Source organism: Macrobrachium rosenbergii, chromosome 43 (genome assembly GCF_040412425.1).
Source record: "Macrobrachium rosenbergii isolate ZJJX-2024 chromosome 43, ASM4041242v1, whole genome shotgun sequence".
Lineage (NCBI taxonomy): Eukaryota > Metazoa > Arthropoda > Malacostraca > Decapoda > Palaemonidae > Macrobrachium > Macrobrachium rosenbergii.
The window spans coordinates 50,166,993-50,183,476 of record NC_089783.1 but is presented as its reverse complement, the minus strand read 5'-3'; the positions used below and the strand labels follow the sequence as shown (position 1 = coordinate 50,183,476).

General features: G+C 35.1%; 1 protein-coding gene across 1 annotated transcript in view; it reads right to left on the bottom strand.

The window, feature by feature from the left end:
* Window positions 1-16,484, bottom strand: part of Slh (sec1 family domain containing Slh) — a 29,924-nt gene that overhangs the window by 2,999 nt on the left and 10,441 nt on the right. The window contains exons 7-13 of the mRNA XM_067087178.1: window positions 15,356-15,573; window positions 13,343-13,561; window positions 9,512-9,609; window positions 8,759-8,938; window positions 7,048-7,176; window positions 3,426-3,566; window positions 356-502 (exon numbers count right to left, since the gene is read on the bottom strand). Coding sequence (XP_066943279.1) covers window positions 356-502; window positions 3,426-3,566; window positions 7,048-7,176; window positions 8,759-8,938; window positions 9,512-9,609; window positions 13,343-13,561; window positions 15,356-15,573 — 1,132 coding nt within the window. The remainder of the gene's footprint in view (window positions 1-355; window positions 503-3,425; window positions 3,567-7,047; window positions 7,177-8,758; window positions 8,939-9,511; window positions 9,610-13,342; window positions 13,562-15,355; window positions 15,574-16,484) is intronic.

Genomic DNA, 16,484 nt, shown 5'->3' with positions numbered 1-16,484 from the left:
TTTGCTTTACTACTTCTCCATTAACATGTTATTTCAAGTAAGAAAAGAATATTTAAAAAGACATATTTACCTACTTATTAAATTAATGACATATGATTAGCTACTCATTACATCAAATAAGAAAAAAGTATAAATCCCTTCAAGGATTACAAAATTTTGTTAAAATGTATTCTGAGAAAATCTGGACACTGGGTATTTTTCATAACATACTACAGGAATGATTAATTAAGCAATTCATTTTACTGAAAATTATGTTCAATAAATCCCTACAGTAATTAAAAAAAGCCTACCCTACAGACACCATAATAAAGTGGAAGATTTTAATATGTGAAATATAAACCATTGCATATTTTACCTGACTAAGGAATTGTTCTGAATTAATGACATCTGTGCATCCATATATAACCCTCTTGTTTGCAGCTCCAGCTTTTTTCTTGGCATAACTGGCTATGTTACTATACTCCATGTAGTTACCACCACCCACAACAAAGACAACTGCATCCTTTAATGAAAAGTTTATTTAAAAAATTATGAATAATAAGAAAATATAAAATGGTCACAAAAATTATTATAAACACACAACTTAAATAATAGCCATAAGTACAAGTGCTTCATATCTTAGGCAGTGTATTTTAGAAACAATGATATCAGCTTTCTCTGAATTCATAATTTATGTGTATGATGACATATTGACTGTAATTTTTTCCATTACTGTTCCATACAGTGCAAAATTTTAGGCAATGCACCTATATTAATCCTCAAGTGTCAGCCAAGTCTTCTCCAAACATCCAGTTTAATCAATCCTGCTTGTGATAATCATGTACCTTGTGATCATTGCACTTTAAAGTCCAAAATTAGCTGATAAAACGGAGATTCTACAAACTTTACAAAATACAAATTTGTTTCAAAAGCCACAAGAATTTACAGTAATTATGAATCTACAATATGAGGAATAGTTCAAGGATGAAAATAGATTTGCACTCCCTATGCTTCTGCCAATACAACAACAAAAGTTGTCAATATTGAGAGATCTGTGTTTGGTCAAAACTGAAAATAAGTTGAATTTTTGGTTGGAATATACTGCAAGAACAGAACTGTATTCCTGAGAATAGTAATTGCATTAGAAAGTGCTCTGCCTATAAAAGGACTTCTCAAAATCAATTCATGGACCAAGTAAGCACCAAACCATTTGCAGCCAGTAGAGGATGGTTACATAGGTTTAGAATTAAATTAAGTCATTAGAATATAATAGAACAGAAGATTTCACATTTGCTGATCATGAAGCTACTGCCAGATTTTTCAATTAACTAAAAAAGACCATAAAGGAGAAAGAGTACCTTCTAGAGTGTTACTTCCAACTACAATGAAACATGCTTCTTCTGAAAGAAGACACCCAATCAGAACTTCATTCATAAAAGTGAAAGGAAAGCAAAACGCTTCAAAGCATGGGAGGGCAAACTTGCACTGATACTTTGTGGCAGACCTGCCAGTCAACACAAAAAAGACAAGCACTACTTGACACAGAACTAAGCAAAACTCCCTTAAGAACAAACTCAAGTCATCATCTTTTCTTTCCCCTACCATTTTATTTATGGAGTGGTTTTGCCGTTGTTTATGGAGGAAAAAGCTGTGCTTTTCCATCCTCATTATAAAGAGTACACCTGGCCATCCATAATCCTTAAAACGTGATCAGGGAAATTATGTTGTCACTCCAGCCTCATGACAACGTATAATTTAGTGTGATTCCTACCTATATACACCCCTAAGCATTTGATTGTATTCAACAAACCAACGATGCCAACCCTAATATTAATATCACATGGAATTTTTTAAGTAATTCATCAGAGCAGATGCAGTTCTGTTCATAAAATCTGCAACGGATAAATTAAAACCCGAAAAAGGCAATGTTGAATGACTCGGTGGAATTATGTGAATGACTTCAGTCTTCCATGGAATTGGCAAAGAGGGAAACAAATTTTAGGCAGCAAGAGAAGTTTATGAAGAAGAATTTGACAGATTCATGAATTTGAATATTAAAGACAAAGTTTTACCAAGCAGGAAATTAGATGAACTTAAATCACTGCATAACAAAGATGAAGAATATGAAAAGCAATATGTACACATGAAAAACTTGGCAATTTACTAAATGCCATAAAAATGCAAAGGACTTTCATAGGTGGATTTGAAGAGGGGGAGGGCATAAGGCCAGGATTCTCCCTATTTAACTGTTGATTATTGTATATTACTGTTGCAGTCATTCTCTGCAGGACACAGAATCTTCTTTTGAATGGACATTGTGGTAACTGGACAGCAGAGCCTACCTCAACAAGAAAACTTACCAGTACAATTTAAAAAAAACAGGGCCAAGTGTGATTTTCATGGGTGACCAAAGACTTACCAGGTCTTATGCTACTGATATTAGCAGGCAAATACTGAAAATTTCATTAAACATCATAAAATATTAATGTTTAACAGGACTAGTATCACACTTATTTTAATAGCAAACAGTATTTTGATAATTACCAGAGAACATCCCCTGATTGGAAAGGGTATCTTCCTAAGAGAAGCATTTGAAAGGACTAAAATAATATAACATGCCAAGTACTTCAAATCATATACGCAAAAACTTTTTAAACATTTCCAAGAAGAAATTACATGTATTTTTTACTTGACAAAGAACCTTTCAGTGATATACTTCCCTTACCACCATAAAATATAACTTGGCTTTTGAATGCTTTGAAATTATTTAAATGGATGTTTTTAAACATGCATTACCAACAACTACTTACCCATCAAATATTTTGAATAAGATTTTCTCAGTAACTACCAGGAGAATATACTATACACCCTCTCACAGTATGTGAACAAAATATAATTTAAATGATGCTGCCAAAAAGGAGGCATGTGAGAAATATAAGGAAAGGAATACTTAAAGCAAAAATCAGCTATGAGTGTCTCATAAGAAACTTACTGACAGCAAGATAGACACAAAGAAGCTCTTACCTATATGGAGCCAAAGAGCTGGAAAGCACATTAATTCTTCTTCCAACAAAACCAGTAGATGATCACCTTATAATAGTGGTCAAGGATTTATGAAGATAAACAATTTGGCAATTATAAATGATGGGTTTGTATAACACAAACAGAATTCTGAGCAGATGACCTAAAAGATTATGCATGGATTCTATTTCTGCATTAACTGAAGAACAGAGATTGCCAAAATCACAATGTGATATATAATAAATACAGTTCTATTTTATTACAACTACTTTAATTAATAGCATGAAAAAATGAGGTCTGACAAAATGCAATACCATTTCCATCTCTGAACCTAGAACCATTACAAAATATTAACAGCTGTATTACATTAACATATAGTGAATCTCAATGACTATTTCAATAACTTAAAAAAATTCAATACAAACCTGGAACGGGGTTCTCGTCCGACTTGCAGCAGTGTTATCACTTGGACGAAGTAGCTTTGGGTCAAAGTACCGGTATTCTTTTTCTTCTTCACTGTTTTTTAGTTCCATGAGATGATCTACTATCCTTGTAATAGGCAGTTTCTGAAATCAAACACTTTTTTTAAACACTTCTATTCAAGATGAAACTTACTACTTTAGAAATAACTGAATTAATTTATTTACTTCAGGATTTGCCTTTTATTAATAAAAGGATTTTGACTCTAGGGCCCGTGTCACCGGTGAAATAATCCATTCAGTCCACGTTTTTAAAAAACAATAATTTAGTCTCTGAATACAAACTACTTCATTTACAACATTACTGCTATATCTCTGGTATATTACTATTGAAGAATTCATGGAGAAGATTTTCCTTTGTCAAAAGATCAGCCGGTGAAATAATAACAGAGAAATTAATTTATTTAGAGATGTTGAAAACTCACCCTGAACATTTGCCTTTTATTAATAATAAGGTTTATACTTTTATTCAATATATCATAGTTCTTTGAAAATTTTACAATTAAATTACTTGAAAATGATGGAGATTCTGAAGAAATTTCTTCATCTCATTTGTTTCCAAAGCTTTATATTCATTGTCAATTTACACAAGTCAAGTTTAATTGTTGGTGTTACTCTAAAATGTGTGCATATAGGGATTAGATCACGTGGGCTATCCTTCAAATATCCATGGATCAAGCAAGACTGGCCAATTCCATAAGTCAAAATTACTTTCGATATGAAGGAATCCATGTTTCAGCATTGGGCTTGATCAGTTTTCATTTACTACGTTCGCATCCACCATTCTATGCATTCTGCTATTTACTGATTATAAGAATAAGAATATAAGATTTAGGCCAAAGGCCAAGCGCTGGGACCTATGAGGTCATTCAGTGCTGAAAGGAAAATTGAGAGTAAAGGAAGAAAACCTTGGAGTTGCACTATGAAACAATTGTTGGGAGAGGCTGGAAAGAAAGATGGAAGAAAGAGGATATGAATGGAGTTACAGTAAAAGGAATGACAAGGGTGGCAGCTAGGGGCCAAAGGGACGCTGCAAAGAACGTCAAGTAATGCCTACGGTGTACCGCATGAGGTGCACTGATGGCACCACTGTACTCCCCTACAGGGTTTACTGATTATAGTGGGTAAGTTACCTGCTTGAGGTTAAAACTCCATCAGTATTTCCTCACATCTTTGTCTTTAACATCTGTATTTGTCAATTTTTTGCCTCATCCCCTGCACTTAACCCTGGACAGTTCCATTACAAGAGGGCAGAGAAAACACTGGAAGATGGCTTGTCTGTAGTCTTCCAATTAAATCCCTTGATTTGTTCAGATATACTCAAGACTTCTTCAACAGACAGATTCTTGATAGGCTTTTTCACATTTTTCTTTTAATCTTTATATCTTAATTGTCAAGGGGGATAGTGGATCTCAAAGCTGATATCAAAGATACTGAACTTATTGGATATTTTATTTACATTACTGGAAACACATCATATCCACTGGATGTAAGTATCCTTACATTTATTTTGCAATAAATGAATGGAAAGTTATTAGGACTACGCATCTTCCACACAAGTAGTGCATCCGTTTGCTTTCCAGTAGAGGTATGTTACCCTAGATCAGAAGAAAACACTTCCTGAGAAGACAACCAAGGGCCATCCCTTTCAGGTGGGGAAGATTCAGCAAAGGGGTCCACTGCACCTATGTATGGGACATGAGTTTTTTATATCATTTGGTAAGGTATTAGCCTTGAAAGATATTCACGGTGCTAGTAAATTTTTCTTGCCAGGTCTGTGGTTTTATATTTCATTTGATATTAATGTCTTAGTAAAATGTTAGTCCTTTTTCTTCTCACATATCCTAAACTTTTGTGTTCTGCATCTGACTTAGGTGCTGATTCTTCAATCTGCTACTGAGGGTATTTATTGGTATGTTTAGCAACAGTTGTTAAAGTTCTGTGGTCTGGAGCAGAACAAATGGCACAGAGCTTTCATATTCACAAACCCAAGAATGATGTCCAAGTTTTAAGCCGTTATAAAACTGCAGAAATTGTTCACAAAGCAGAATGATATTCTCATATTTTCAGTATTTACATGGGAAGGTTCACTATGATCCTAAATTGTGTGAATGATCCTTATGGTTCTTAGGGCCCACATCTCTTCTGAGAAGTCATACAGGTCCCTGCTAAAAATCACCCTTCTTCCATAGCTAAATTTCCATTAGGTTTAATATCTGTGGACTTCTCACTGTCATCTATCTTTGTGTGATTTAGCATGAACAACTGTTTTCAATTTGGCAAGAATAAGATTTCTTGATTTGGCAAGAATAAGCTTTCTTGCCAAATCTACAAATGTTTCCACACCCAAATTTCTTGTATGTGAACTTATTAAAATAATTATGGTCATCCCTTCCTGATTTTGCAATAAGCCAGCATTGTTTTTTAGGTACTCTGAGATGGTAAACTGATTTTGGAGTCCATAGATTCTTTCACATACCAGTCAACTGGATGATAAATATCAAAATTTACAAACTTGAAAAAACTCCAAAAACCTCTACATCATTTATTTTTATTACTGCCATTTCTGTTACATGAGACTTGCACGACTGACTGAAATTATGTAAATGGGCCATTTAAACAAACAAATAAAAAGGCAGCATCTGCAATTTTTCATTAGGAAGAGAAAATGAGATACTTTTTCCTCTGCAAATTTGAAGACAGAAACATCTTTCCATATGGAATCTAAAATTTAAAATTAAATAATGTACCTAAATACTGCATAAGTTTTTAAAATGAACTCTGACATATTTATAAATTTCTCTAAAAAGGTTCTATACATTTACCTAAGTACTGCTAGCTGATTTATTTTGCTCATATCTAAATCCCAGTTTTTACAAACAGTGAAAAATTACTGAAGGAGAAAAGATGTAAAACTGGTATCATAGTGTGTTTATATTGAAAGTTTTTACTAAGGCACATCAAGATATCAGCAATGTTTTCAAAACTGTAAATGCTGAACATTGCCCAAGGAATTAAAAGATTAGTTGTTAACACTTTGTAAAAAAAAAATAGAAATAACTTGATATAAAATATAAAAGTCTATACACTGTTTAATTTATATCTACCATTGGTTGCTTGAAACATTTCAGGAAGTGCGAATGAAGAACAAGAAAATTATCTGGTTTCTTAAAAGTCATAAATTTCCTAACATACTGTACCTTTTAAAATAATTCTAATATAGCAGTGAAGTTAAAAATACCACAGCACTTATCAGTTATTCATCCATAAGTTAGCAAATTAGTAAGGGCCTTCTCAAAGCACTTCTCAAATACAAGTCACAACTTTACCTTCACAGGGTTGGTCTGAAGGCCAAATCAGCATAGACATCATTTGAGAATGTAGTACAGTAACCATACAGTATAAGAACATTTCAAAACCTCCCAAATAACAAGGAGCAAATTGACAATATACTGTATTCTTTAATCTAGAACATTTGTCACTACAATGTTTGTAGCCAAAAATACACTGTATTAGGAATTAGGGCTTGGAGGGGGTCAAAATTTATTTGCCAGTTTTCTATACTTACGTTTTCTTTGAGTACGAAGTTGACACCCTCTACTACTAAGGCAGAACCTTGATTCATAAGTTTGGAGAACATAGAGACAGTTTTGGCTACTCCACCAGTATATTCAGACATCCCAGCACCGGCAGTAATCTGAAATTTTGCCCTGATATTAATACTCTACTATACTTAACCATATGAAAATGAATCCTGTAAAATACAGTAATAGGTTTATACACAGGTTTTACAGGCAATAAATAATAAGTAGGGACATTCTTAAAGATATTTTCTGATTTTGGATAGCTGAACCATGCTGGTCACTAAAACTATAATATCAAAGTCTACAACAATCTTTGTTTCTTGGACATAAAATTCTTATACAACTTAAGATAAAAGCTAAAAAGACTGCTCTTTTCACTGAAGGCTATTATGACTTCAAGAAAGTTAAGAATGTTGTTAAAGAATTAGACTTTTGCACCCAAAACGTGTGTCTTCTTAGCACAAAACTCCTTCCTTGGAATCAATTCCTACCACTGGCTGAGGAGCAGAAGTAATCAGACCATGGATTAACAGGAGATTGAGCTCAACAAAGAAGGGGACAGATGATCAACCAGTCAAGTATATAAGGCAAAACCATTTATACTGAATTATTTTTAACTGCTTCAATTACAAACAAATTCTGTGGAGTACATAACATACAATGTAAAAGGAAAAATGCATCTGTCACTTGAAAGTTATCCAATCTGGACTTGATTGTGGGATAGTGTCAAGCACCCTGAAGACAGTCCTAAAGATTCTTTACAGCAATGCTTCAGCCACAGCCGCACTGCCCTCTGGCTTTTACCAAAAGTAAAAGCCAGAAAACAACTGCTAATGGCCATACTACGTTGAAAGCACCGCTTCTCGTCCAATCAATCAAAGGACACCTAAGGGAATGGAAAAAACATCTGTTCCCTTAGGTCTCTTCTCGCTTAGCCATCTAACTTCTTGAGCTTACCTTTTTCTGATTTTCAGTTTTCATTTAAGAACAGGTCCTAAGGAAAGCCTTGTTTGTTTCAAAGGGACCTGGTGAAATTGTTAAACTACTTTGTGATACATAAAACATATGTTCTTGGGCAGCAAGGCTAGAGCAGTTTTTGCCTGATGAACAAATCAACTTAAAAAGACCTCTCTGAACACATTGCATTCATAAGAAGATAATTACTTACAAAAATTCACTCAATGCTGCTCCTTTTCATCATGTCCCTTATTTTGCCCTAACATCTTACTCACACTCATAACTTCTATTGTTTTTCCTATGTCCTGATTTAACTAATCATATCACGTTGGCATACAATTAACTGATTATAATCATGTACCACTTGGTTATTCAAGCAACCATCCCTCTTGACCTTTCAGTAAAGGCTGCACATGTTAATATACTGCAAGATATGTGCTTGTGGGAAAGTCAAGGTTCTTTGTCTATTTCTCAGTCAAACATTTTCCTTGCACGACTACAAAACATATCTGCTGTCCCCAAACAAAAGGTATGTTAATTTTAGTTAGGAGTTATGTTCCAATTTTGTTGAGCAGTGATAAAAATAGGTAGTAAGAAATAGATTTTTGAGCAAGTATTTGGGTAACAAAGGTAAAAAAATTAAAAAGTAAATCTAAAACTATTTTACTAAATAAAAATTTTTAAATACTTAAAGTTTTGACACTACTTGAAAACTGGTCTTTCTAAAGGAAAGCTAACCTTCATTAGTGACTTCCAACGCTTCAAATAGGCAATGGCTCTAGTGTCAGCACCAGCTTCTGTCAGAGCCGTTAAATACTCATTAAATTCAGGTTCAGTCATGTTGCTGGAACAGAGGTACAGTATCAAGAAGACTCTCAATTTATCCTTTGCATTACCACATTCTGGATCTTTGATGATCTGCAATACGAAAAAAATGGCAAACATAAAAAATTCAATTAGTGAAAATTAAATTTTGGACTCATCAATGCATAAATTGCTTGATATTTACCAAGCAATATAATACTGTCTAATCTACAAAATCCTGTTATACCAACACCATCCAAGTACTGCATTCTCTTGAATTAATTTTAGTGCTGAAATGCTAGAGTTCCAAAACTAGTTCTGAAATCTACCAAACCATACGTTTTCCTCTTCAGAATGTTGAAAACCTGGCTTGTTTACAAATACCGTAGCTAAAATGTGAGTCATTCCAAGGAAGCCATACAAATCCCGTGATCTTGTCTTCTTTGCTGTTTATTAAAACCATAACCAGACCCCCCACCTTATCTCACTGCTATTTCACTAGAATTTAAGTTATCCATGTTATTACCAATTGCTTTTGTTTCAACTTCTCTGTATTCCTTCTTCCTACCACACCCATCCTCTTCCTACCTTTCCTACTACTGTATCTTCAATTATTGTACTAATTTTCATTCAAACTCTTTTACTCCTCTAGTGGGAGAGGAAAAAGCATTTGCACACAAATCTTACCTCCATTAAAGGTTTCTCCAAAGTTGTGCGGCCCATAATTTTCTCTTCCATTTCAAAGTAGACATCTAATTTTCGTGACTTTATGCTGTTTAATAAAGCTGTGAATGAAACAACAAAGATAAAATATTAACATTAACTTTTTGTGCATGATAATTTTTTAAATGAACATAAATATCCAACAATTCCAAACACTGTGTATCACAGTGTACAGTCCTTTTCCAATCATAACTCTATAATGCATATATAAAAGTATGGCTTGCATAGATCAAATTACAGGCAGTCCCCAGTTAACGGCGGGGGTTCCATTCCCAGCCGAGTGCCGCTAACCAAAAATCGTCAATAATTGCAATGACAGACCGCTTAACGGTGAAGTTAACCGGATATCAGCATTGCTAACTGGAGATTGGCACCGATAAACTGCTTACCAACACCGATAACCGCTTACCGATGCCAAAAATCCAGTTTACAGCGTCGTTAGACGAGTGCTGTAAAACCAGATCACCGTTAACTGATGCTGCCAGTAAGCAGGGACTGCCTGTAAATGCCTTCAATACCAATATGTGGCTATAAACATTGTCAATTCTGTTGTTAAAGATCTTGCTGTTAATCATCTGGCCGTATCCTCATTTCACAGGTATGATTCAGCTCATGGACTGCTGTTTGCAAAGTGCACATCATGAACAGGTGAATGTTAATCCTCCAAAAATAAATGATTACTTTCTGGATGAAGAGTCTATCATCTGTTTTCCACTCTTGTGTAAGCAGTGACATCTAATTTCCGTCATTTGCTCACCTGCGTACCATTAGCATGGTTATTACAGGGCATGTCAGTGTCCTCTGCTGCTAAATTTTAGCAAGTTGTCCACTTTTCTGAAAATCTGGCAACAAGAACTCACCCTGCAACTGGTTTTCTGAGACATGGTTCTCTCCATCATCACTGGTTCTGCTAATAACAGGAACCAGTGCTAATCTTAAGCCAATTCTCTCACAGAATGCAGTACTACTGGCATCATCATTGCTGCAACCAGACATTACTGAAATACCTGCGTTACTGAGAGGCCTGTGATCACTGCATAAGGATTGAGTTTATGGATGTATCAAGAAAGTCATTTGCAGGATCATCAACAGTGGCAATGGTCTTGCAGTACAAATAGAAATACTAATGGCTGGTAAGAGAAACCAGGTCCATTGAATGGCTTATTCTTTCTTCATGGGTCACAGTAACACCCAGTTCTTTTCTTGACTGAAACAACATAGAGATGGGTAATGCTGATGTTGGAGTCTACAGGTGGTTCTGAGTTAACGCAATGAATTTTGGGAGGCAATCCTAGAGCCCTGGAGGACTCTGAGAACCTTCCAACAGTCGTCTTCTGTAGGGCAAATATGGGTCTGGTTCACGGGCAGCTTGATATCAAGTCTTTCTTTGCTACCATCATTCTCTATGAAGATCCAGGATGACTCATCTAGGAGACCATAGCAGTGTTTAAGACATAAAATACTGACTCCTTTATTTTCCCCCTCTAACTTTGGCAAAACAGATATTGGAAGGAGTGAATGGACTTTTTCTGTCATGAATAATGCACATATCTTGGGCTGGTTCACTAATTCACAAGTGATAGGATGACTGGCAGGTAGTAACTGCTGCAGAATTGCAGAGTTTGCTGGACGTTACACTATGCAACAGCCCTCCTTGAGCTCTGGAGTTATGCTTCTCTCCCTTGCCCTCCTCCTATGAAGATGACATCATTCACCTAACCAGGAGTCTCCTTCTTTTGCAATAACATACATACAAGTCAACAGTATTCCTCAAAACTGATCCAATGAGTGGTCCTTAGAATTCATCTAACTTTTACAGAACAATCACCTCCACTATAGAGCTTCTTTTGAGGCCTCAGGCACCAGATGCTAGCTATCAGAAGAATTTTTTTAAGCCCACTGCAATTGTGCTTCTTTGGGACTCCTAGAAGCAGTGACTGAAAGTACAGCAGGAGCAACTACCACTACAGCAGGCTAGCAAGCACTACTGAAGTGGCCAAAAATGGAGGCATTAAAGCTAGAGTAAGCAAAGTGAGTTAAGTAAGAACAGCATGCATTCTAGCAATTCATAGGGCACGCAGCTAAAGCAATTACAGTCAAAATCCAATTTTCTGGCATCTTTCAGTCCGGAAAAACTTCTGGTATGGTATTCGGATCAAAAAGTCCCATTGTGTATTAAAACTGGTGGTTGGGCACCTTTCTACCAATATAATTTGAGTTTTACACTATCAAATGACATCATGTCAACAGCCTCTCACTCATCTTTTTTTTTGCCAATAAAAAACAATACTTTACATGATGCATTACAGTCCCATCTCCTAATATCTAAAATTCTTGTGATAAGAATTCAGAAAAACTTCACAAACTGTAAATGTATGCATGCAAACTTCTTTGAAAATTATGCAAAATGCTACACTATATTTTGCAACCTTTTTTTTTTTTTTATAAAATGAGCCTTTAGGATTGTAGAAAACAATCATTTTCAAATAAACACGACAGTACATACAGGCATAATAAATATCAAAACAATTTACATGTGCATACATTTGTTTGTTGATCTTGTCCTAGAGTACATTCGGATAATGTATCTATCGTTAACCAACCCTCGACAAAGTTAAATCACACACACACACCCTTCATTCACTCACTCTAGATAACTAATGTTTGTTAAAAACAATGTTAGAAATATACTGGAGGTTTTCATTTTACAAAAATCTATGTATGGTGTGTGTATGCGTGTGCATGCGTTATGTATCTGTGCCTTTGTAACCTCTTGTGGTTACATACATCACTAAGGCTTAAAAAAGTAGTACTGTACATAATGTCAACTGAAAGACAACACAGTATTACAGATTCAAATTACAGACAGCTAGACAAAACATAACTCATATCAGGTATAAAGAAAGCAACAAAAGTAATTTATGTACAGTCCAGCCTCTTAAATCCGGGAACCTTGGGACCAGGCCACTGCCGGACCTCAGAAAATCCCAGAATACAGAATACATACCTAAAAAATGAAGCCCCTACATAAACATAGTCCTGCAAGCTTATTCCACAGAATGCTGGTTTTAAGAGGTCTGACTGTAGTTATTTAGTTAGTTATAAATGATTTACTATGTAATATATATGTATATTGTACATTAAAAAGCAAAATAAAAATACCATGAACAATACTTCACACACACACACAGAAGAGATATGTTACATAGCAACTCACCTCTTCATGCTAAACCATACTTATCACTGAATGATTAGAACAACAAAATTAGAAATATATAAAAATTTTAAACTGTACAAAAATGATGAGAGACCAAGAAAGAAAGGACTTCACAACCCAGTGTGAATACTCTTTGTAAAAAATCTAAAGCAAATGATTAATTCACTGGTAGTAACAAAAATAGCTGAAATAAATGTATACGATAGAAAACATATTCCAAAAGTTAAAGCAAAGATGGGAAACTTTACGTGGTGCTCACAGTATAGACACATGCAACACAATGAAGTTATTATCAACTAGTAGATCACGGTGCATGCATAACAGCTGCATTTGTCTAGTCCATTATATAAATGTACAAGCCAGAATACATGAATCTGATGACATTCAGACTGTAAATGAGGGCTCCATATAACTGAAGGGTTTGTCATAGAACACTCAGCATTTTGGATAATCTGGATATTTTTTTCATATTTAGACAACCATCCATGGTAATACGGAATCTTTCTAATAATATATGTCTACTGACCCTTCAGATTTTATCTTCTTACTTGAGAAAAGATAGATCAATTGTAACTTACCCATAGCAATACTCATATGTTTATCTATATTTGCTTTTTTCTTCAACAATTCTGGCAGAGAGGTAATAGCAGAAGTTAATTTTGCTGTATTATCACTAAGGAGGTCAATGGCATCTTCATCCGGTATATCATTTTTTAAACTCTTCACATGTGTCTCAGCTGTCTTGTAGTCTTCCAATTCCTTTTCTACAGCTGCTGCAACATCAGGAAATGCACTACCTGATGGAGAGGAAATGCATGAACATTAACACAGGTATTACAAAGTCTGAAATGCAACATGAGACCCAATCCAACAAAACAACTAAACTGTAATAATTCCTAAAAGGAAAATTATATATACTGCATATATATATAATAATCTACCTGTCCAAATCCTCTCTTATTTCTTCAGAGCCCAAGTCTTTCAAATTAGACCTTGTCAGATGGCTTCTCATTATTAACAGATATAACAGCCATTTTTTTTATGTTGTATCCAACGACAGACTGATAACTATGCAAGCACCTTAAGCACAACACCCAATGGCACCATAACATTTACCACTATTATTTTAGTGGCAATAAGATCCATCTCAGGCTCTTAACTCACAATGAATAGTATCTCTTGTAAAGTCAATCCTTCTTCCTGAAGAAGCTAAGATATAAAGACTGACTCCTCATCTGCCCTCCAACTTGTATTTGCTGTGTCTTCCTCTTCTACACTGATCACCAGGTGAATGCCTCCTCCACTGTAGCTACTGGCATCTCCTCCTTGTTTCTATTCTCTTATTTGACAAAGTAGGATCTCTTATGTCTCCTCTATTTATGTGCAACTTTTCATGTTTTCATCAAGTGGTACAAGATGAGGTCATGAGGGAAGTCCATGGGCCAGCTAAATTCTCTCCCTTTTATGCCCTTTTATGAAGTCTTCTCTTCTAGCTTTGTGTGGCCACCAATAAAACAGGTTCCATGACATTACCCCCTGCAGCATTTGCATCAATTAGCTGGCATAATCTCTGCAACTCAACTTTGTCTTTCTCTGGGGGAGGCTCATTCTGTTTTTGCTCATTTGACCTATATCAGGGCTTGGCTTGACCTCATTTGGATGGTTCCTGAGTGGACAATTCTATCAACTCTATCTCTTAACAATTGCTTCTATACAATTTTGTTCTAACTTTTTTTCTTTGCAATTCAGATTCTGACTGATTCTATTCCTTTGTTTGCCCACAGGCACTGTAGGTTACAATGCATGGCCATCCTGACTAGGTCTGAAGCCACTAAATGCTCTCCATGGCTTTTGAGGATGTACTTGTAATGGCTGGCTGGAAGACCTGCTGCCTGCTCTTACTGCTGACCCATCAAATATAACATTCATTATCAATATCTTCAGATTCTTCGAAGCCTCCACCTTATGGGTACTAGGGTCAACCTGACTGGAGAGTTAAGCTCTTGATCTGCTTAGTTAGGCTGAAAGTAAATACCTACAGCCAATACCAGAGAAACTTATATTTTGATGTATCACACAGAGATACAATGAATATCCTAAATGTCATTCTAGAATAACTGTCCTGTATAATTTTGCTAACCAACAAAGACAATTTCATATTAGAGAGACAGCTAAGTGAATTCCCATTCTAATCACACAAACATGCATATTTACCAACTTCAAAACTCACAAGTATGTTGCATTTTTATGATGAAAAAATATTTTAAGAATAATAATCTAAACAATTATACCATAATTATACACACTTTTTAATTACAAAAATACTGGAGGCAAAGTGGGAGAAAGACTATGGAAATAGTGAACAAAATGCACACATTTGCTGCATATAAAAAGAATTTAAGAGCTTTTGACAGGGAAAACTGCAAGCTACCTGTGGTCAGAAGCTTCATCCAATCTCTAGCAAACACTATGCTCCATTGTGATTAGAGATTTACACCTGTTTGTTTATCCTGACTAAATTTAACAGAATTTTCCAAGAAGGAAAAGTATGACGGTTCACAATTTGTTAAGAACATATGAGTAAGACATACCTTTATGAGTGCTCCAGAACAAGTCAGAGTTATTAAGGTCATACTCCTTTGTCTTTGTTCTTTTGGTAGCATGTGTGTCATCATTCTCGGTTATAGACACCCTGTTCAAGCTCAGATTAAGAACATCATGTGCAAGTGCTTGGTACGTCCATGTATGATGTAAAGGAGTCGCTAAATCTACACCTCTGTCCACTAACACTAACAATGGGCGCTGAAAACTGAAACAAAGATATTCAAGGTCAATATTAGCATTTGCCAGATTTACTAGCTCAGGAAAAATACAGTATGTGAATGGATTTTAAAAAATTAATATTATATTGGATAAAACAAAATCATCAAAACCTATTCCATATTAGCTGAAAGAACCTCAAAAATTATCACATTATGCTGATTGAATCAGTATACCAGCTCCAAATATAGTATACAATAACGAACATCTTTGATGGCTTATGCACTCCTTGTCAACCCATGGCACCTAGTTACTGGAGTTCATATAACAGCCAATTAATCATCACCATCAATATCAAATACCACCACATTTTCTCTAAACAGAGTTAATTATGAAATGCATTCTTTCAACTCCATTATGCATTATTCCTGACCACATAATTAAACTCTGGACATCTTACTGGTTAAAATTATGGGAACTCACATCTCCTGAATTACTTCAAGGATGTGAAGAATTCATATTACAATCCAAAACGATCACACTAGTTATTCAATACCATAGAGAAAAATCAACATATAATGGTTGGTGAGATGAACTGGACAAAACATGATTGAAAATATAAAAAATTTTGAAAATTAATGAAAATAATGAAAAACAAACTCAGAATTTTATAATTTCTTCCTCTTTGCATGGTACTTTTCCAATAGTTGTTATATCATACAGATTGCTCTTTTGTTGATTTCCTTGGCATGAAGCCAAATTGACCATTAACAGTTCTTTTTCGCAACCTTTCCTATAACACCTTTTCTACATTTATATAGAGTAGTCGAGTAGTCTTATTTTCCTTGGAATCTCCACAGTGCAGTTCATCCCATTTTCACTTGTGCAATGATACTGTAAGACTCCTTTCCCATTTTTCTGGTCCTAGCGCTTCCTTTACATGTTTTCATATATTCTATT